Source organism: Cephus cinctus, unplaced genomic scaffold (genome assembly GCF_000341935.2).
Source record: "Cephus cinctus unplaced genomic scaffold, Ccin1 Ccin1_scaffold1474, whole genome shotgun sequence".
NCBI lineage: Eukaryota > Metazoa > Arthropoda > Insecta > Hymenoptera > Cephidae > Cephus > Cephus cinctus.
Genome location: NW_014333837.1, coordinates 150,394 through 173,030, shown reverse-complemented (window position 1 = coordinate 173,030; position 22,637 = coordinate 150,394). Strand labels below are relative to the sequence as shown.

At 39.8% G+C, this 22,637-nt stretch overlaps 2 protein-coding genes and 2 long non-coding RNA genes across 5 annotated transcripts; 2 read left to right on the top strand and 2 right to left on the bottom strand.

Annotated features, from left to right (window-relative positions):
* The first annotated feature begins 26 nt into the window (after positions 1-26).
* Positions 27-4,321, top strand: LOC107273181 (cilia- and flagella-associated protein 69). The gene is made up of 10 exons (XM_025090503.1): positions 27-276; positions 383-845; positions 892-1,141; positions 1,217-1,517; positions 1,585-1,772; positions 1,840-1,994; positions 2,082-2,681; positions 2,765-2,979; positions 3,050-3,481; positions 3,581-4,321. The coding sequence occupies exons 1-10, from the start codon at positions 46-48 to the stop codon at positions 3,782-3,784; spliced, it is 3,039 nt and encodes a 1,012-aa protein (XP_024946271.1). The 5' UTR covers positions 27-45; the 3' UTR covers positions 3,785-4,321.
* A 193-nt stretch (positions 4,322-4,514) lies between these two features.
* LOC107273182 (plexin domain-containing protein 2) lies at positions 4,515-22,100 on the top strand. 2 transcript variants are annotated; one of them, XM_015751118.2, is made up of 8 exons: positions 4,515-5,035; positions 16,560-16,933; positions 17,025-17,351; positions 17,457-17,649; positions 17,734-17,946; positions 18,386-18,700; positions 19,064-19,200; positions 19,292-22,098. In XM_015751118.2, the coding sequence occupies exons 1-8, from the start codon at positions 4,915-4,917 to the stop codon at positions 19,358-19,360; spliced, it is 1,749 nt and encodes a 582-aa protein (XP_015606604.1). In that variant the 5' UTR covers positions 4,515-4,914; the 3' UTR covers positions 19,361-22,098. The 2 variants fall into 2 exon arrangements, with proteins under 2 accessions (XP_015606604.1, XP_024946265.1); XM_025090497.1 differs by lacking the exon at positions 4,515-5,035 and adding an exon at positions 7,934-8,066 and having other exon boundaries at positions 19,292-22,100.
* LOC107273188 lies at positions 5,046-7,994 on the bottom strand. The gene is made up of 3 exons (XR_001539172.2): positions 7,860-7,994; positions 6,287-7,250; positions 5,046-5,334 (listed from the first exon to the last, which is right to left on the bottom strand). It is a non-coding gene; the product is annotated as an uncharacterized LOC107273188 (long non-coding RNA).
* LOC107273189 lies at positions 21,769-22,570 on the bottom strand. The gene is made up of 2 exons (XR_001539173.2): positions 22,447-22,570; positions 21,769-22,361 (listed from the first exon to the last, which is right to left on the bottom strand). It is a non-coding gene; the product is annotated as an uncharacterized LOC107273189 (long non-coding RNA).
* Positions 22,571-22,637: the final 67 nt, after the last annotated feature.

Here is a 22,637-nt window from a genome sequence, read left to right as displayed (position 1 = left end):
GTAAAATATACAAGTAGAATAATTGTATGTAAAGGTGCGGCAGACATGACAGAAATAAAATCAAGAAAGGATCACATATGTAAATCTTTGGATTGTGTTGGAGTGACGTTGTCACTGGAACCGTTGAAGAGGGCAGGTTTTAAAGTGCGAAGCAAGAATTTGAATGAGGTTGTAACTAGACTCTCAGAAGTCATAAATGATTCAGTCGCGAGTGAAAACGTTCTCCGAGTTTCGCGTCTTTTTAAAGATTTCCTTGGACTGACTGGAAACGCATTCGTATCCTTTGGAGATTTCGATACACTCAGTACGACAGGGAGATTGTAATAAATAATAGTGTCTTTGCCTTTCTATATCAGACATCCTTACATATCGAGTGACGTAGTACGTTAAACATCTGTCAGTAGTGATGCAGCTACTAGAATTTTTAGGTTGGAAAGCAAGGGAAGTCGAGGAATACCAAGTCCATCTGGATAGGATGCTCGAGTTTTGCTGCGAGCCGCCAATTTTTGAAAAGACTTCGGAAAGTCTGTTCTGCCAAGATGATCTCGAAGAATACTTTACAGTCCTGGGTTGTCTAATGGCGATTTTACCTAGGAGCCAAAATATTCTACAGGTTCAGACAGCAATTCGTCGACTTCTCGTAAGAACAAGGCCCACCACTGTTTCAGCAGTGAGAGCCGAGCTCTGTCAACGGGCAATGGAGAAATCTAGACTACCTGTTACCGTAGTAGAACTTTTGGAAGTCTATGAAGGGGAGATGTTTGAAAAGTTATTGGATCTGATCAAGGTTATCGTGGCCGTGTCCGAACACTGCTGTGAGTGGTTTATAAATGGTTTGGCCGAATGTATCTAAGAAAGAAAAAAAAACAAGGACTAAATAAGGAAAAATAGGTCACAAGCTTCTGCAGTCAAAAATACTCGATCATCTTCTGGTTAGACTGAATCCGTATTACGACAAAGAAAACTACTGCATCCCGCCACCGGAAGTGCCACAGCAGGAAGCCGAAAGACCTGAGTATCAAGGAGTTTTAGTTCTTGTTACAAAAGTGACGTTGGCTTTGATGATGTCGGTCTTTCCGAGTGGGAAAAAGTTTCCAGCTTGCCTGGAAGACTTCTGTTCGCCAACTAGATGTGCTATGTGGTGAGTGTCGTAATCCGACCAGCCCCAAAGCATTTGCAGTGTAACTGATAATTCCAACGATCTTAACACGTCCAGGGGTTTACGATACGCCTTCAAGAGGGAAGTCCTCTACGCTCGACGGAAAACCAAGACTCATTCGGTACGTAATGATCTAGCGACTGTAATTCTTACTGGAATGGTTGGTCTACCCTCCTGGAAAATAATTGAATGTGGCCTCGCTGAAGATGTCTCCGTCCTTGTTGCTGCTTACGAATTTGGAGCAAAGGATTCCTGGGCGGAAACTGCGCCTGCCGTCACAACGAACGAGGACCTGTCCTTCAGGAAGACTTTGCTCCTGATCATTTGCCATCTCGTAAAATGTGATACGTCCATAAACGTAAGGTCTACTTTTATTATTCATCTGGGTCAATTCCCGTTATCAATTTTTATTTTTTACGGTGCAGATTATGGAGGAGAGATCGGTTCTCTTGGCTCTTCTTGATTTCATAAATTCTAGCAGAGTGAGGACGTTCAAGGTGTCTTGCAGAAATCCTCGAGAATTTTTGGAATTATTTCAGTGCTCCATCCGCACCCTGACGCTTTTAGTCCCAAAGATGACAAACTCCTTTCGTGCGCATAACGGCGCGCGTAGGTACACCTATCAGCTAGGTACAGATTTCATGATAAGATCTGCTACTATCTACACTGACTTGTTGCAGGTTATTAACGATCATTAAGTGGTGGATGACTGTCGATGATGGGACCTATGTCATAATTGACTGTCTGATAACAATCGCTTCGATAGTGTCGGCAGTCGAGTGTGTCGAGATTCTGAATGATTTTATCGAGGAAGGCGCCATACCTATTCTCATAAGTATACAGTCATTCAAAAGTTAAAATTGACAGATAAATATAATTTATCACAAGATTAATAATATTAGAGATCGAATGATCTTTTCAGATTTGATAAACTTTGTTGTTATCCATGACAAGTCATTAGCAACGGATCGGCAACGTGTCATCACGCTCGCAATGATAGCTTTAAAGAGTCTGCACTCGAATAGGATATCATCAGTTGCCGAAACTTTGAGCGACCAGAGTGTCAAGATGGTGGTGCAATTATTGCAGAGGACATTAGGATTGACAAGAAGAAATACTAAAGGGAATCTCGATTTTCAAGTGGATCAACGGTACTTGGAGATTCCTCCGAGTGGTATTGCAATGTCAGATAAAAGAATAAATATTATTGGCAGGCTTCTAATCGCAGTGGGTGTCTACGTCTGGAAGTGCATCGTTTATTGCCCGATAAATCTGAAGAACTTTATAGAAACGGGAGGAACGTACCTGATACTGGATATCATTGACAGGGTCAAGTATCCAGTGACTTGCGTCTACATTGGTATCTTGGCAGACATGTGCGAGGGTTCCTTCAGTGCCGCCGAATTGGCCACTTGGAGAGGAGTCGATAAGCAAAAGGGTTTAATGTCTTTGCTGGCACGTGTGTGGCGAGAAGAGGAAATCCGAATTGGCGTCCAGAGGACGGCGAATGGTTCTATAGAGGGTAGCATGGATTTGTTAAAAGAAAAAATTGTTGAATAATATAGAAGAAATAAGACCATTGAAGGATAATTGAAATTGGTCCAGATGCTGAACTTCCTCTGATGGGCACCGAGCAACAGCTGAGCACGTATCATGCGAGGCTGGATCAAAGTTGTAGTCCAGCCCTTTTGGAGATGATAGGTTCCACTCGTGCAAAGATCCATGCGATTCGCAGGATCATAGAGCGGGAGACCTTTGGGTATAACAGAGCAAAAGAACATTATAAAGTTTTATATGAAGATCTTTGTACCACTGATATTGTAAGCACAGTTGTAGCGAGTGGATGTGGATGTTTGGAATTTATTTAGGCCGTACGTTAATCTATTCTAGATTACGATGCAAATTGTCGATCATTACTTTAATTTGAAGCAAGGTCAGATTTGGATAGAGGTCGTTAAGTATTTGGAGCAGGTCGGTGTGAACCCGCTGGGTATGGATGGGCAAATGATGTTCCTCATGATACAGAGACATCGTGGACTGGGGGTATTTATTCAAGGGAATCAGGAAAAACTGCTCAAAACTGCACGGGATGCTGATTCAAAAATCGAAAAGGAAGAATTCGCTAGGATTCGCGATTCTAAACTTACTCTGGCCTTGACTGCTCTGAAGGACATCGATTATCTTCGCAGGACCACTGATAGAAAGTACATGCTGGAGAGAAAAGCAGTTCAGAGGAAGGAAGTCAATGCTGCTTTGAAATTTCCTCTCGTGGCGGATGAGAATCATTGTCATAGGACGTTTTTTGAAAAGTCAAACGTTACCGTGAGTTACTTTTTTTCGCCCTTTTCTTTTCAGTCGATAAAAAAGAAATTGGAAAAGAGTAGGTAGACGGTTTTTACTTATGGTTTTATTTTTACTTAGGCTATCCTGGGACAAAATCAAAGGATCGATAGCGTGAAGATGATAGAATCAGATCTAGGAAGGGTGAAATTACTTCCGGTTTCACTATCGAGTTCCGAAGTATCTTCGCCTAGACTTTCTTTCGGTTCAATTCGTTGCGATTCCGAAGACATTTTGTCATGTAACAAATGCTTTCAATCCGATGTTCTGTGCTCTCATCGGTAATTGACTTCAAAAACTGGAATTCAGGATGATCAGCAGGAACTGAAGGAATTACTGAAGCTTTCCAATGGGCAACAACTAATTGCAACTAGCTGCAGATGCTGCCTCTAGGTATCTTTGTGCAACTAGACGATTTCGATATAGTAGACCGGTTGCCACAAGAACAGATTTCAATGTTATCGACCAGCGGCTCATTTACATAATCTGATAATTCACTCTACATCTATCTTACGAAGATAAACTTTTATCTTCAACTAAGATAGGAAGAAAATAGGGTTTAATAATGCATTAAAAAAAGATATTTGCAGATTCATTTAAATTTCATAAAAAGACAAATCTTCAAATTGTATCCGTCTAAAAAATTTTGAGTTAGCAGCCGTTTGAAAAGAAGAGAATAAAGTACGTACAATCATACAAATAAGAAGGAAGTTTGGTTTACATAGCAATTGTATTATTTGGCTGTATATTTATATAATACGAAGATTATTTTTTAAAAATAAATATCAAACCTGATACTCTAATCGATGATAACAAATATTTGTAATACTGTATACATATCTAATTACATTTTGACGAGCGACGAGAATCAGTGCGGGAAATGCTACTAGCGCTATAGAGTGAAAATCATCTATAAGATAACAAGATAAATAAGGGAGCTAAAGTGAACGGAGCGGCGACTAGCGAGGCGACTGAGGATGAACGAGGGTGGTAAGCGGCAAGTGTGAGTCAGTCGAGCAAGTGAGAGCAAACTGGAGGCAACATGTTATTTTCACTACGACTCGCCATCGCTCCAGTATCGGTTTGAATCGTGCGGATAAATTCTCGGAAAGTCTGTTCCTAGTGAAATCTCGTGTTTGCACGTTCCTTCCTCTTCCTTCTCTCTATCTATCTATTGGTCTCGTAATCAGTGGCAATAGAAGCAGATATTAGTCTTCCGATCTTGTGCCGCGACTGCGAAAACTGCATTGTCGTCGTGGGAGGTTAAGTGAATAAGCAGAAGAGGAAGAAGAAGAAGAAGAAAAGGAAACAATAGGATAATTGTGGATTGTACTGTCTAACGGCAGACTCGAGTCCAAGAAAGAAATCTGCGCGAAAGAGAAAAGAAAATAGTGTCGGTCTACCGACTCGGAAATATGGCGTGTCAACAGTTGTGGTTTACTCGTGGATGTACCGTTCTTTGGATGTTCTTCGTCGTTCTTTTGATGCTTGACGTTCTCGCACCGAAAGGATATTGTCTGATGAACGTGGATTCAGGTGAGTCGTGTTGTTTTATTTAAAACTCTCTCCTCGATAAGTTTTTCGTTGTTTCTTGTACACCGAAGTTGCACTTGGACTTTGCTTGATTAATGGCGAATCACCCACGAGAAAAGAAACGATACTGTCATTCACGGGGACAGAGAGTTAGAAGTTGATCTAGCATGATATCGTGGGCCTGGTAGGCTTGTAGTCGAGTCGTGGTGGTAGGACGGAAAAATAAAGGACGACCAGACGATCAGGCCACCAGACGCACGTCGCCGAGAGGAGTCTGCTGCTACGGAGCTGCGAAGGAACGGCTAGAAAGAGAGCGAGAGAGAATGGGTGAGAGATGAGTGCGAGAGAAAGAAAAGGCTTAAGAAACTTGAGAGAGTAGGAGTGAGACGAAGAAAAGTTTCTGTCTCTTAAGGGCAAGACCCAAGTGGACACTAGCTCTTCTCTCTTTCTCTCTCTTACTCTCTCCTGTGCTTTCAAACTTGTTGCTCCAGCTCGCTTGTGCTACGTTCTCTGCTACGCAATTTTCAGTTTTTGTTTTCTTTCTTTCTTCGATTTAACCAGAGTTGCCTTCTCGTTTTCCTAAACCATTGGAGCTCCTCTAGAAGATGGTGTTAATGGTTGGTTTGCGACTAAGGTGATAGCAAGTAAATGCCGGCGCCAGCGGTATCTAGCCGCAGTATTTCTCGAATGACAGGTCGAAGGCTATCGAAATAAACGATTTGATTGCCTTTTAAGAATTAAAAGTATTTTTATAATCTGACTAGTGTTAAGTATGTTAGGCATAGAGATAGTCGTCACTGCTTGTTCCCCCATTTCAATGGACAATTCGATGTATGTACACGTTACTTCCTGTACTTTGTCGCGGGTATAAATTTCAACCGATCAAAAATGCCGGGATCAAAAATCCACTAATCACACTGACCGAACAATCGAATTTCACATGTGTGAATCACAATCACGAATCATCAATGTGAAGAAAAAGGACGAGAAAGAATGCCCTCGAAGTGTCCAGCCTAATGTCGTCGAAGCTTAGGATTTTTTTATTACGTTCAACGATTTCCAGCTAGTAAAAGACTGTGTATAGCTAATCAACAAAGATTCAAGTTGACCGAGCACTACTTGCTTCCACGGCGTAATATTAACGTTCAAATTAATTCTGAGGCCACCGTCGTGGAGTCTTAAGAAGAAAAAAAAAGAAGCTTCGTGTCTGAGGAAAAACACGATCGTCATTCATTTTCCTTCCTTTGTACGTACCTCCTTCTTTTTCACCAACTCTTTATCCTCTTCTTCTCTGTTTCCACTTCATTTCTACGTAAAGTAATGAAATACTTCATAACACTGTTTCGATATTTATTTGTCGAACGTCACAATCTGCAAATCAACCGATCGGACTCGGACAAGGTTAAACGCCGTGTGCACCTATTGGCGCGTACTGTGTCTTACCTTGCTTGATCAGTCCACCCTTCTCTCTCTCTCTCTCTCTCTCTCTCTCTCTCTCTCTCTCTCTCTCTCTCTTCATCTTCGTCTCTCACCATTGACAAAACCGTTCATCCCACGACGAACAGTCGCTATAGTTTTATACATGCGATTCGATGTGACATTCTAGTCCCATATCTCGCGCATTTCTATATTCTTTATTTCTACGTGCACATTGCTTACACTTGAACACAATAGACTATTCATATCCATTTAAACCTTAGCATAACATTCGACGCATTTAGAGTGTACATTAAGACACGTCTTATTGATACAAATTGTCAGTTATATTACATTGACCTACGGCAGACAATAATTTATATTATTTTACTTGACAGATTATACGAGGATCATATTTGTAGCTTATTCGAGTATCAGTTAAATTCTGCATAACAATCATTGTGCAAATAATACGTCTCGTCCAATACATTACTCGATTCTTATTTGCAGTTTCTCGATAAGTTGCGAGTGTTAACTAGTATGGCGGCTGTCACATAGACTAAATTTCCTTGTTTTCATGCTACTAACTATATTCTTCTTATTTCTCTCTTATTTTTTTGGTCCAAGAAAGGTCTGACTCGATGTCCTAATAAGTGGGCTACCCAATTGTGCTCGTGCGCGAGGACGTAAATACGTGGCAACCTTCGAATATCCTACTACTTGACGGCATTTTACAATTGTCACACTTCCAAGTCTGTGTTAGCTGCAGCGATCGTCTGGAACGATGCTTAGATATTGACGCCTGTGAGAGCATAAAAAAATGCATGAATTACGTGAGAGAAATAATTATAACGTGCACTTTTTATCGTGCGTCCTTCTAACCGACAGCTTCTAGAAATAATTCTTTCAATTGAAATAGAAAATATACCATAGTTGGCAAACTCTAGCTTCTTAAATCGAATATCCAATGTTTTGCATTTCACTACCACTGAACATGGATACACAATATGTATCCTATCTCTAGGGCAGAGTGACCGGTTTTTATTAGTATAATTCTTCAGACTAGCACATTTAAAAGAAACACATAGAGTCGTGCTCCGAGAGTGAAAAATATACTGGAATTAATAAGAATAACTCCTGATATTCTGATAACCTTCCTGCATATTCTAATCAATCGAATACGTTAAATAAAGTTGATCCTAGGACTGATCGTTCAATCAATCGAACGCAGTGCATAAACCTTTGCCTGATTAAGTAACTTCAATTGGCTACTTTATACTGAGAGCACTGACTATCGATCATCCAGTCATTGGCTTGATTTTCGATCTGACGACGATAAGAAAATATGAGCACAACTCGAACGTGCTTAGGTAAGAAAGAAAGATGGCGGACAGAGTAGAGCAATACAGACCGTAGAATATTCCGATGCAGCATTAGGAAGGCTGATCGGTGCGTGACAGCAGCGTATTTCCACATTTACGCTGTCAGCTACGGTTCTCGTGTGGCTTGCGGGGAATTCTCATCGTGCACTTATTCCTGGTGCCTATGCGGATTGGTGAATCGGTGAACAGGATGAATATCATGGTCGCTGTGACTACGTCGCAAACACGTACCGGCGGTAAGTAAGTAGTCTTTGCGTACGTAACGGATAAGTAAATTGTACCGAGAGTTCGAACGCCTGGCCCGATCAAATGGGCGGCCATCATGAGTCGCGCGATACATTCTGGGTATTATTCGGTTAAGCCGTCACGTGATGCCCGAAGTCAAGCGTACTACGCTAATCAAAGGAAAGTCTGTTCTCATGATCATTGTAATTCCAATGAGAATAAGTGACGCTATAGAAAGATGCTTGAAATTGGAAGCTGCTGCTGAGATGAAAACTTGATAGCAGTAAATTAGGCTGTACCGTCGACACTTGAGATTATTATTAGTTGACACCCACGTGCCTTTTTATACGTCGTTACTTTCATCAGGTTACTTCTCTGTCTCGTGCCTGATTGTTTGATTATTTAATTGGAGCGCCCTACGCGCGTACGTTAGACTCGCTGCAAAGGATCCAGCTGAATTATTCCTTCTCGTGTCTTTCATTTATAGCTGAAAGTTCAGGCTATTTGAAAATTTAGGTACTCGTTCGACAACACTTGATCAGCACAGGATATTATTTTATTGTTATTTAATCTCTGCTTTGTATAACGTTGATAGGCTGTGCGTTCATTCGATCGATTCTTTCTGGCTGTAATAAATATAGCTCAATCATATTAAATAACATGTCTCTCAATCTGTCTTAACTTTAACACTGTTTATCGATAATTAATATTTTCTATAATAAACGCTTAAAGATTAAGATTCGATTGCTGTAGTTATTATCACAATTTTCATGCAAATTTTAACGTCCTCGATACCCAGTGCATCTTATGCCTGTAACTTTGTACTTGTTAATAACTGTCTGTGCTATTTTACTAGCAGAGCATCTGGTTTACAAATAGAATGCACATTTCACAAGTAAAATATTTCAGGACCTCAGGTTTCTTTCCAGATACTTGCGGGTTCTCCCAGCCAGCCGTCACTTCCGCTAAAGGAAGTCGATGACTCTATAAAAATTCTCTTGTGGTTAGGTCTTCCGTTCACCGTTTCGTCATCGTTAATGCAATAGCTGTTAAGTCTGCCATTTTGAATATCATAATTCGTCAGTCAGTAAAATTTCATTTGTCCTCGAAGGACTTTAAGGCATTGGTCACAAATGTTACACGAGTTCCATTTCCGCTTATGAAATTTTCCACAATTAATGTTTATACCCGAACGTACTCTTCCGTGTATTCGTCATCAATTTGATTGTAAACCAAAATGTAAATCCAAAATTCACGTGTGCACGTGATGCCCTGGAGTGTAAACAGCTGGCATCCATTCGGCAACGGCGTTCGCACGATAAAGCGTGACTGGCATTACTGGCATACTTTTTCTTCGCCACACGAATATACAAATTCGTCGGAGCAGTGTGCGTATGTGACCGGAAATTTCTGTCAATGGATGGACCTTCAAGCACACTCCGCCTTCTCTGTTATCTCTATTCCCTCTATACTTCACTATGCGTAGACTATTCCTCGCACTAACAACTTAGCTCAGGTGGTCCATAGACAGAATATCTTTTTTATTATACGTTTTGGCACTTCAACGCACGTCGTTGTGTACCTATTTTACACACTATACATAATTTATATTTATTTATTACGTAACACGCTATTTTCATCCTCGAATACTTTTGTCATCTCGATCCTCCACACTTTAATCTTTTATTCGCATGCTCGCGGACCCTTAGACATAGACTCGAGCAGTATAGTAATATAATAGTAATGGTACAGTGATATACTGCAGTCAACTTAACCTGTAGCAATAATAATAACATAGTCGTTCACGTCACCAGTAACGGACTTCACGCGGTCAGGATGTTTCGAAATTTACTGCCAGTGCTGCGACCAACGCTGTGTCCTTATTCATCTATAGGTATCTGAGAAGGAGAAAGAGAGAGAGAGAGAGAGACGTAACTTATTTCGCAATACTGTCAGTAAATTCGAGAATCCTTAGTATTGTCCGTGAATAAAAAATCTTTGTCTTTTGCTAATTTACGAAAAGCTACACAACGTATCATCGTAGTCGTCCTTGTTGCCATAACCTCCAATTCGACTCCATTCGAAATCATCTTCTATGTCCTAACGAACTTCTTCGGCAATGTATTTCCGTAAATATTCCTTTGGGCTGATTTTGTATAAAGTTCAAGAATAGATTCGTTTCTTATTATGGGTATCACGAATTCACCTATTCCCTATATGCATACGTATGCTGAATACCTCTATCCGTATGCTCGTTCGCTATTTGCGACTATGTATCTCCAACTATCAACCTTGTTAATGGTGGAGGGCTTTTCATTGACCGATTGGCTGAATGAAACTGCGTACCTCGTACCCGTTCATTCTAATGAAGCAGCCTCGAGCTCACGCTCAAACTTTAAATCTTTTCACTTATTGACACTAAGCTATAACTCGATCTTCTTCTTTCTTTTCGTCGGTTCTTTTGTAAACCGTTAGATGAGTAGGCAGTAATGGTTTTTTTTCTTTGTAGGTGATTATTCTGGAAAAAAGTAAGCATTTGATGTCAGTATGGTGGTTGGGTGTGATAGATGAAATTTATTGAAGATAAAAGTGTATCTTCCAAGAGGGTGGGGGGGGAGCTGCTTTTTAGGATCCTTTGCATGAAAATGTCTCTTACACTTGGTATTCTTGTTGGGGGATTTATCACTGGTAAATATATGTGCAGTATAAGTTGATTGATATATATATATATATATATATATATTTGTAATGTTAAACGAAAGGTAGAAGAGTCTGGCATAATCATATGTGCAGTATAAGTTGATTGTAAAAGTGTATCTTCCAAGAGGGTGGGGGGGGAGCTGCTTTTTAGGATCCTTTGCATGAAAATGTCTCTTACACTTGGTATTCTTGTTGGGGGATTTATCACTGGTAAATATATGTGCAGTATAAGTTGATTGATATATATATATATATATATATATATTTGTAATGTTAAACGAAAGGTAGAAGAGTCTGGCATAATCTGACGGGCTTGATTACGTCGATCGCGTAATTCGAATAGTTTGCTGCGCGTAGAAAATCAGGAAGAGTAAAAAGCGAAATAGGTTTTCGGTCTATTTGTCGCAACAGTAGCTTTCACTGTGCACGAAGGAAATTCGGATTTTTTTTTGTAAATAACAGCGGTTCCTGATAGCAACGAGCGCGAGGACGAGGGTGGGGTCGAAAGAGCGAAGAAAGAAAAATTCGTGAAATCCGCGCCATTGCACTAATAGGGCGGCCTGCCGTCAGAATTTTACGTATTGCACAAATATCAACAGTCACGAGACTTTAACAATAGGAATCGAAGTCTGCTTTCACCGAAATCTGCAACGCTTTTTTATGCTGCTTACCGGATCAAGAGTCTTTCGCTGCTTTTCGATTCTCTCCATGTAGTTCCTATAACCGTCATTTATTATATTCATTATTCGATTCGCTGGCTTGAAGATCCTCGGAGCGTGTCGCGTAGCTAAGACTGTCCTTTTGAAAATGGCAGAGAAAGTTTATGGGATCAAACTTGAAACTATCGGATATGCCTACTGTCTTTCAAATCCAACGATTCGGTCGAGCTTCGACTTTCGGCGCGCGCACGTGCATTCCGAGATACTTGGCGGCTTCTCGAATCTTCTTTTGCCTGTCAGTCGAGGTTTGCGAAACGGATTGAACGTCGTATGAAACTCGTAACAACTTACCGGCAGTTTAAAACGCGTAGCATTCTGCATGGGATAGAATGTTCAGGTATAACGTGTTACTGCGCGCAAGCGACAGTGCCGTAACGGTGCAATGTAACCAATGGGTATAAGAGACATACACGACGAGAGGGGCGTCTCTAAGCGACAAAGTAGATTGTGAAACGAGAAATAATGAGCCTGCTAAAGTACTAACGGCCTTAACTACCCGCAGCTTCGAATTTAATTCCCGCGCGCATGACGTCACCAGCACAGAGGGAATAGTACATAGTACCAGGAATGGTATATGCGGCAGAGGAGCCTATACATATGTGTCTAAATAAATAATCTGTGAAAACATAGTAATCTATAGTCGGATGCAATCTTGGTCAAACAATTGTTCTATGGTAGGAATAGCATTTTTCGACAATTACGAAGAATATTCGTGGAAACGTAACCGGTACGTTTACGGCTCGGAGTATCGTGGGGTTTGTTATGTCTACTGTGTGAATCCTGGTAGAACCGACGAGCGTCGCGAGTTCTGACTTCGTAATTGTGAGTATTAACGGTAATACGGTCTCATATAATTTAATCGCATCTCACACTCTCGGAATTCTTACTAAACGATATTTCTTTCACTCCTGTCAGATAGCGATACTCGCATTGGAGAATTTTATGAAAAATTTTCACAATCTCCTGCGGTCGTAACCTCAAATTGTACATTGTCCAATTTTACTGCTGCTTCGTCATTGAAAAATTGCGTCTAATGGGATACGTATATATTATTATATCACTTTGCACTTCCGAAATGCATGCAGGTCAAGGACTTTTGTTGGATAACTGACACGTTAGATAAGATACAGTATCGCTTATCGCTGGACTGAACTCAGAGACATAATAATTGTAACTACACGAGTCATATGCCCTTTATTAATAACAATGAAATAAAATTAGCGATTTTTATTAACGTTTCAGGAATTCTTGTTTTCGTCACGGAAATATTGTAAATTTTCTCGAAACGGAAATAAACGCATATTTACTGCTGCCTTCGTTGGGACAGATTTGGAACTCGTAAATTTCCCGAATAAAGGATGACTGTCGTTTGTCTTGTATGTACAAGACTCCGTTCAAATTTTCAATAGCAAAAGGAGCTGATGTATACCTGCAAAAAAACTTGTGCAGTGTTCTTACACCTTATTATGCATACAAGGCATTTCTTCTCGAAGGAGTTGTAATGAATTTTTACCAAATATCTTTATTCCGCAGATCGAAAGAGTGATGTTAGTTCAATTAGTTAGCTCAATGAGTTTCGTTCTGTCTAGCACGACTCGATTATTCATCTTTTACCATTCTGTAAGTCGTGTATACTTTACAATTTATTTATATCGTTAACGTTCTTTTCTCTCGTGATTTCACTCGCTGCCGGCAAATTGAGTGTCTTTAGTTATCGGCATCCACTTAGGTGTCCTGATAAATGTTTTATTAGAGAACCACATTACGTGTCATTTAGCCTTGGCAAATATTTTGCCTTTCATACGGATAACACGTATAATTACTCTTTGACATATGCTCGGCCAAAGTAATTGCGACGACCTAACCTAGAAAACTTTGTAATTCAGAATGTACAGAACTACACAGATACACGTTTGCCTGAATAGATATTAATTTTTGAAATTCACTATTATCCTTAAACAAACTGTCCAAGGTGCAAGTCCTGCCGGAAGTCATGGTTCTGCAACCGTCCTGTCAGTCTCAAGCGGAAGAGAGAAAATAAATATTTCAAAGTGAGCAAATTAATTGTAGGCGACGACGAAATCCTAATAAGTCGGACTATCACGCAGGTCGCAGTTTTAATTGGAACAATACTAATTATGAGACGTGCGATTGACATTTTTCCCTTTCTGTGTTTCGGGTTGGAAATCAAGAATGACGTCACGCGTTATCAGAAAGGTTTACGGAAACCCTCTGCGTTCTGCGAATGTCGGACTGCCTCTGCAGAATCTAGTAGAAGTCCGTTTAGCATATTTGCTATCGTAACGAATCGAAGCCAATTTTATTAGGTTTATGTGATCTTTTAAATTGTGCGCAGAAACATTTACACAATTTTGATTCTTTCAAACGGATTTCACTTGCGTTGAGTATGCTCCTTGAGCTCTTACAGATCCTTGAACAGGAGTCACTGGATGCTTCAGCTAAAACTGTATTGGTGCAATCGAATGGAAATATGTAGAGGCAGTACGATTTCCATTAAAGTCATTTATCCTCGAAAGACTTGAAAGTGGGACTCGAGAGGCTTTCCTCTGCATATGTCGCAGACACTTGATAGTAGAAGCATCTATTGGCACTCAGAAGAATTCAAGGACTAGTCACTCTCTTTTTTCTTTCCCATTCTTAAAAAGATACAGCATGAGATCACGTGGGCCCGTTCGATGGCTTTCTGAGCGTTTCGTTTGACTTTGATAGACATTTTCTCGTTGTGATCATTGAAATTGGGTAAGGGTATTAAGAAATCGGGATTAAGGAGTAACGTGATCAAGTGATGGAGGTCACAGTCGAGATTAGAGTCGAGATGGTCGATCTTTAACCTTTAATATTTTTCGCAGATTGCACAAGGCAAATTTAATGATAAAGTAAGAGACTTTCGTGCGTTTCGTGTTGTCCTGTGTAAGAGCATGTACTGGATGACGCACGTATTTCTTTAAATTTTAATATCTCAAAAGCATTTCAGTAATATCGACCGACTGGTCAAGGTTCAAGGAGATACATAATTTTGTGGAAATATTTTTAAAAATTTATCGGAATATATATCGGCAACGTTGTAAATATTTTTAAACTCGTTGCGAATAATCAAATAAAGAGCGGATCTTCGAAACCGTTAAATAGTTCTAGAAAATTCAAGAAGATGGCAGGCGGAGCGCGGACGTCCTAAAAGACGCCTAAAGATGTCTCTCCAACGAGGCTTTAACCAGAGATGAGTAGGGAGATTGCCAATGAGCCTGTTTTTGGTGAAGGCAATTTTTCTCTGGTTTCGGCGCGCCACCTTAGCGGAGGGCCCTCGAAGCAGTTCCACGTTTTTGATTGGTCGTGTATATATAGTAATACTACGCGTGATAATCTGGAGCTGTGTTTTGGCGTGTCGACGCGCCACCTGAACGAGACTCTCGAACTAGTTCCACGTTTTTGATTGGTCGAATGAATTCGTGTGTTCCTCGAGATCCACGATTTTAAACCGGGTGAACACTCAAATAGGGAGACTTGAATCCACCCTTTCTTACTGCATATTACATAAACCGTAGTAATAAGGTAGTAAATTTTGCCGATGTTAATTCCCTTAATATCCATATGAAGCTTTGTAAATAATAGAGTGAGCAAATAATCTTTCAACAAACCCTCAAACGTGGGTAACTAGAGAAATATAAAGTTTCCAATTTGTACAGCACAATGGCTCGGTAGCGTACGTGCTTGATGCTGGATTAACGTCCGAGAATCTCAAGTTCGAAACTCACGTCTCATCCCTTTTTTTTTTCTTAATTATCGACTATGCTTATTGGTTCACCTAGTTAACTTAAGATTCATTAAATATATGATTATATTAATCTACAAATATTGTATTATATTACATCGTATACATCCAATAAATTGGTACATGAATCAGCGAACGTTTCTTTTTCCCGAGAGCCTACCTGTGACAAACACTTATGGTAGGCTGTTTCCTTTTTTAATAGCATAAATAATATTCAGACGGATAAAGAAGGCATTACGAAAAAATACTGAAAACAAAATTGCTGCAAATAATAGAGTAAGCAAATAAAACTTAAAAAAAACTCTCGAACGTATGTAACTACACAATTACAAGTTTGCTAAATAACTGGCTTCACCAAAAACAGGCTCATTGGCAATCTCCCTACTCATCTCTGCTTTAACAGCTTTGTCTCAGCTGTCGGAGAACCTGAGTTTCTGGCTAATGAGGAATCTGACTTTTCCAGTTATACCAACGAGTCACGATCAGTACGATAAAGCTGCTTCACATTCTTGAAAATCATTACGAAACAATCGAGTACAATCGCACTGCGTCCCCGGGATGCCTTACTGCAAAATATACAGGCTTCGATTCTACGATTTTGCTGAATATTCCGTTTTATGCGTTCGTCACGGTGTCAAAAAGAGATTCGTCAGCCATTCGAGTGGCAAGGACGTTGCCCCCCGCAGGGCTTAACGCGCCGGCGACTTTATTATGCTGACGGACTACAGCAACAGCCTGAACAGTTCTGTCGGTTATGTCGCAACGCGTCACGAGTCGGGAAAGCGTCGTTTCCTCGAATCGCGCGTCGAACAAAAGCGAGGCTCGAGAATTTGTCGACTAGAGAAAAAAAAACAAAAATTTAATAATGAGTGTGATAGTTAACAGTTGACAGGAACACGTAGCAAGAATTTGACATGGTACGATTAGTTTATCATGGCCCTGAAGAAACCCTGCTTTTAATGTAGACTAAATAATAATACCACATTGATGAGGTTATAATGTTTTTATTTTCTTTTGGTAACGACCATTCCATCATTCCTTCCTGCAGAATGACGTCCCGATACAGTACATTCTAAAGGATGCTTGAATACGTCACTGGGTGGCGACGATGGATGATATCTTTTTATAGAATTACGTTATCGGTAGCAGTGGCCTCCGCGCGACTATTCTTATCGCCCTATGAGGATCCCTTTTGACGATGCTTTGAAACTGGATCAATTGGCAGCATCTTTGTCTGCTGTCACGTGCGTTGACGGAGCTTGTTTTAAATTTACTTTTTCTTTTTTGCCTTCTAGAATACTCCTACTACAGTTACGATGCATCCTCGAAGACCAGAAGATCACCCGTGGACCTGCCGAATCTTTCATTGGCCAAGTCCTTCGCGAGGTCGTCCTTATCTAGAAGACGACGTACCCCTGAAACTGATCTGACGATCAGCAGTAACATGCAAAAGCAGGAGCAGCCCGTGATCAACACGAATCCCAAAGTGGCGTCGGTCAACGTGACGTATTCGACCGATGACGGTTCCAGTTCTCCATCTACGAGCGCCTTTTCCACTGTGGTCACTACACCAGCTGCTCCACCAGTTGGTGCTGTTGAACAAACTAAACCTGGGAAGAATGTGTCTTTCGTCGTTTCTCAACCAATGAATCCAGCTGTTGGATTACCTGTAGGTCTACCATTATTCATCATCATTGATGATCTTAAGATACTGTTAATTATATAATGAACTTAGACAATTCAAATGTATCTCTTGATAGCCTCGAGGTGTTATCTGGCCGAACAGGACTATGTCGAAAAACGTCACTGACCAACCTCAGGGCGAATCCAGGACGCCGCAGTCTACGCCGGATGAGAATTCAGACATTGACGACATCTCCATAGACAAGTTCTCGATAAACAAATTCGAGATGAACAAGACCCTCACGCAGAATAACGTAACGAATGTCGAGGAAGATACTCATCTCTATTACAACAGTACGATCGTTACCAATGAGACTATTGGGAAGCAGCTATGGGTCGATATGGACAATCATCCTGACGTCAAAGTCAATGATGTCCTCAGTCAGAGTTACAGAAGGGCTGCTGTGAGTTCACTTGACCTTACTTATGTTTTTTCTTTATTCAATGCACTCATGGGAATACTCATTTATCATCCTGACTTTAATCTTTTCTCATGACTTCCTATACAGACTGTCAAGCTCAAGTTCGACTTCCCCTTCTATGGGCACAAGGTTCGCAATATCACCATAGCTACCGGAGGCTTCCTCTACACCGGGGAGTATGTGCACAGCTGGCTCGCAGCTACGCAGTACATTGCACCGTTGATGGCCAATTTCGACACTAGACTCTCGAACGAGAGCTTCGTCAAGTATGCCGATAACGGTATGGATTTTTGTACAATTTATAAATATCATTCTTAGCAGTGTTAATCTTATTTCATTATCTCCTCTTATTATCAATGGATAGAAACTGCCTTTACCGTCGAGTGGGACAAGGTAATACTCCAGGATAAGCCAAATGCCGGACCATTCACGTTCCAGGCGACACTTCATCAAAATGGAGATATAGTCTTCGTCTATTCGGTCGTTCCTCTAGTCGTCGAGAATATCGAGGATACTGAACATCCCGTCAAAGTCGGTCTCAGCGATGCTTACATAATGGACAGAACCACCGCCTATTGTAAGTCCTGCTAGTTTTCGATCGATACTTTTGATGTTCTATCTAGTTTTTTTTATTGCCACAGTTCTCCTATTTTTTTTTGTTCATACTGACTTTCATTAACGTCTTCTGTTCCTTCGATTATCCAAATTAATTCTGACTCTCGTAGGGAGACTTGTCTCTCGATACACATGTGAGTATAATAATTAAAGTGCGACTCTATAAGCAAACTAGACAGGTCAGTGACTACGTTTTCGTTAAAACCCGACTTGCACCTGGCGTCACTTTAGTTTAACTGAACGTTCTCAGTTTGGCTGGGATCCAATTGTATAAGTACGAACTTTGCACGTGGGTTCTATAATTTTTAACTTTCAGTTAAAGCGTCTCTGAGAACAATGAACCCCTTTTAAATTTGGACATACTTTATTCAGTTTGTTTTTTATTCTTTCCTTGTTTTTAGCCATTCGTAGAAAAATAATCTACGAGTATCATCGGGTCAACTTCAACAGACAGGATATACAGAACTGGACTGTCATTTATCTGCGTGCTCTGCCCACGTGTTTCGAAATGGATAACTGCAACGACTGCTTAACCAAAGTCACAGGATTCGACTGTAAGTGGTGTCCGAAATTGAATATGTGCAGCACCGGTACCTTCCGGCACAGACAGAACTGGCTTAAAAACGGCTGCGAGGTAAACAGCATCGAACAGGAAAGCAGCTGCCGCGTTGAACCCAGCCAGCAAGCCAAGAAACGTAGTTCTCTTGATCATAGTGGTACGTACTGATGCTGTTGACTCCGGGCATCCGCTCCCTCATTTAACAGTTGAACCACTAGCCTTTTCTTTTTCACCATTATCAACATCAAAAACGTTCAAAAAATCAAAACCAAAACCCAATAGTCTTGTGCTCATCAAAGTTCTCCCTTTTAAAGATCTATGTTTCGTCCTCGTCGTTCCGTTATATTACGCTTCAACTAAGATAGGGGAAGAATAAATAAAAGTAAACTTACGAGCAACAAAGGGGTTAATTAAAAGGTAGCTCCGTTTACTTTCCTTGCAAAATACTTTCCCCTTCTTATAGATTGCTTTATAGCGCTTTTCCTTTAATTTAATATTACCCATTATTCTTCTCTTACAGCACGTAGCAGCATAGACATGGGAGTCCCTGGGATTATTGGGATCCTCATCGTGATCGCCCTGTTCGGCGGTCTCGGTGCTTGGGGTGCTTATGCTTACCGCAATCCTCACAGCACACCAGGACAGATGCTCATTAGAGTAAGTTTTTATTTAAGTCATTATATTATTTTTGTCATTAATATCGTACCCAATTTAAAATACTATTTTTCTTTAATTATCCTTTTAACAGTATCGACCGAGCCAGTGGAGTTGGCGAAGAGGCGAAGCTCGCTATACCGCTGCAACAATTCACATGTGACGAGAAACGCATAGCTGAAAGTCAAGTCAACTGACCACAAATATTTCTCGGACCAAACTTCCTACTAAGTGTATACAGTACCAAGTCTGCAGTTGATATACTGAATCTCCTCTACTACCTGGTTGCAGTCGCGCACGTTGCTTAAAGAACGATTAATCGTAAATGTCTTTTCCGAGTCAGGTATTTGTTAAGGCTCCAGTTTAACGAAGAGTATAATCCTACGTCGTGCGTTTTATAGAAATGCTCCCGGGTTAATTAATCGCAATTAAACAAAACCGACAGTCGCGAAACTGACATCACATTTTCAAGTGATACGTGTGTCGAACCTGGATAATATGTAGAGCATTCACCCTAGGCGCAAGCTGCGGTTATAAAACGATACAGTCTCTCATTAATGCGTACACAGTGGCTTTTCACTGGAAACGGGAATATAATTTTAGAACTAGCCTTCTTGAAATAATTTTCGGTCGTCGAACTCTCAAACGCTACGCTGATTGTTCAATCGCTCGAATAATCAAGTCGAGCGAATAACGTGATTGACCCAGATATGTTTTTTAGAATGAACTTAGTTGCTTCTTTTCTCTTGTTAATCTTTCCAAAGACTGTTCTGTTGTATTGTCACCTTCAATTTTTATTTCTTTACTTCCTCTTCTTTCTTTTACAGTCTACAATCTATTTGGATAGTAGGGTTGTCGAGTGTCGGTGGTTTAAATTACGAAATTAAAGTATGTAATACTCAAAGGTCGGGCCACATACAAGAATAACTCGAGCATAATGATGATGATAATAGTAATAATAGGACGGAATGTATACTCAACTGAAATTTATGAAGATTCACACAGTGCCTCTAACACGTTAATATGTCGGAGTGACGAATGCGTCGAAAGGACGAACGAGAGAGCATCCTCAATGTGCTACTTTATGATGTCAAATGACTTTGCAACTTATGGCATATTTTTTTCATTGCCCATAAAAAGGAATTTGTTAATCGTTACACCAGTTACCATCATTCTTTAATATTATATGTGACTGTCACGACCAGAAAGTGTTTTTAATGCAAAATTTGTTTCAAAGGAACTATTTGCTCGCTCGGAGGGGCGAGAGTGCTATTCACAGTTTAGTTAATTTTACTTGTTTATATTATATTTTATGCAGTATTCTGATGTAAAAGCGAATCCTAAAGGGAGAGGGAGGGGGGCATCAATCGGAAAACATTTAGTGATTCCAATTAAAAAACCTTTTGAATCCCTGTTGAAATATGGAGATTGATAATCTGGTCTACATCTCGTTAATGGTTCCACTTCAGCTTATACACAGGGAACACAAAGTAACAGTTATATATGTCGGCAATTATAATAATTCCTGTTCAATATCGTAATGGTTATGAGGCACGTATTGTAAAGTGACTGTTATGTCTGTGGTTAGGAATTTTGTAATTACTGTTACGTCACTCTTGCTTTGCGTTTGACGGTTACCTATTCTTTTTACTTTTCATGACATTCCAAACGATTTTCTCTTTTTTCGTCCTTTTCAATGCTCTTCTGAATCTAGTGCTAACTAAAATGCAATATATAAATACAGCGGGCTCCAAACGCTAAACCTTGTAATGCGATTTTTGAGGTTGTGTTGAAACATACGTTAAGAATGCTTAAGGCCGATGCTGAATTATATAAAGTGACTAATGTGATTGCGGATTTAATTTTTCAACACATTGACTGTTACGTCGGCACCTATTGTCCGGCGTATGGCTTTTACATATCCAACAAATTTCGCTCGGCAGTGAACGTGTTAAAAACATTTCTATTTTTAAATTGTTCATCTCTTCGAAATTAATTAATTTACTTCTTCTTTTTCTGTTAGCTATACCGAAATAAATCCAACGGTGCATAATTTCATGTTATTTGGACGGTCTTTTGGAGCTGACAGATTTCAGAATGGTTTTTGAAAAACTATTTTTTTTTATCGAATATGCCATCATATTTTATACTTGATACAATTTAACGTCAATCTTGATCACTTTTCACGTATCTTTAAACGTGAACGGGAAAAACACGCAGAGTTTAACTGGGATAGTTTGCATGGACACTGACGCGAATTGTAATTTCGTCGTTCCGACTGGATGTATAAATAAATAATGTATATGCATAATTTTATATATATATACACAGATTTATACACCAACAATATTTTGTGAGGTATTTTTTTTTTGTTTACGCATCACAAGCACCGTCGCTGTAACACGTAGTATGTAACAAATATAATGGAAATTTACAGTAGCTGATCAATAACATTATATCTTGAATGTATATAGTAGTATTTTAATACAACATAATTTTTGTGTAATTTTAGTAAGCGAATATATATAATGTTGAGAAGAGGTGCCTTCAATGAAAAATTTTATCTCGACGTCTTTTTACACTTGTTTTTAATTCTGTTACCGAATTTATGAAATTTGTACATTTAAACGGAGCAATGATGTATGGCGCAATTGAGAAATAATTGGACGCAATTACGGGGCGACTGACATAATAGTTTTTATAAATGGTGTGAAATGTCACTGTTGGACGTGATGCTTATCGTTTTAAGGGAGTGTCGTACTAATTCTGTTATAATATAAAGAACGAGGCGTTTATGAAGTGGACAGGAGAAATTTAGAAAGCCTCGATAAGCTTCTATCTATTACTGATGTCTACAGTTTAATTAATAATTTGTGATAATAAATATTTTAATTAATATAAGAGTTGCGTGCGTTTTACTAAGAAAGCCGTATACACCACCATTTTATTCCATGTTACGTTTGTATAATTGAAATAATCGCTGTCAAGAAAACACTAACTCGTATCTTTCAGAAAATGTTTCAACTTGTCAGTTTCAGTTCTTATCCATCTTGACCCAGCTTCATATTCACAGTCAGTGCTTGAGATCATGATTAAGATGAAGCACTTCTTATTCATGCTGGCTTTATCTCCAAGGGAACCAATTGCCAGGTGTTGACCAAATACTGATTATGAATACGGACCGCAAATTCAAATTTTTGAGTGATAAGGCACTAATACACTTATCGAGACAGTGCGTTCATCAAATACCTTTTTCTATCCTCGTGCGCGCGTATCATTCTTTGGAGTTATCGTTTCGACGGTTGGCGTATCGGAAATTATTACAATTCGACTTATCGAGTTGGAAATTCGCGAAAATAAGGTTCGAGGAATGAAACTTTGTAAGTTTGACTGTTCTTTATAATCTTGTGGATTTTACCATTCGAGTTGGTTGTTTAGGC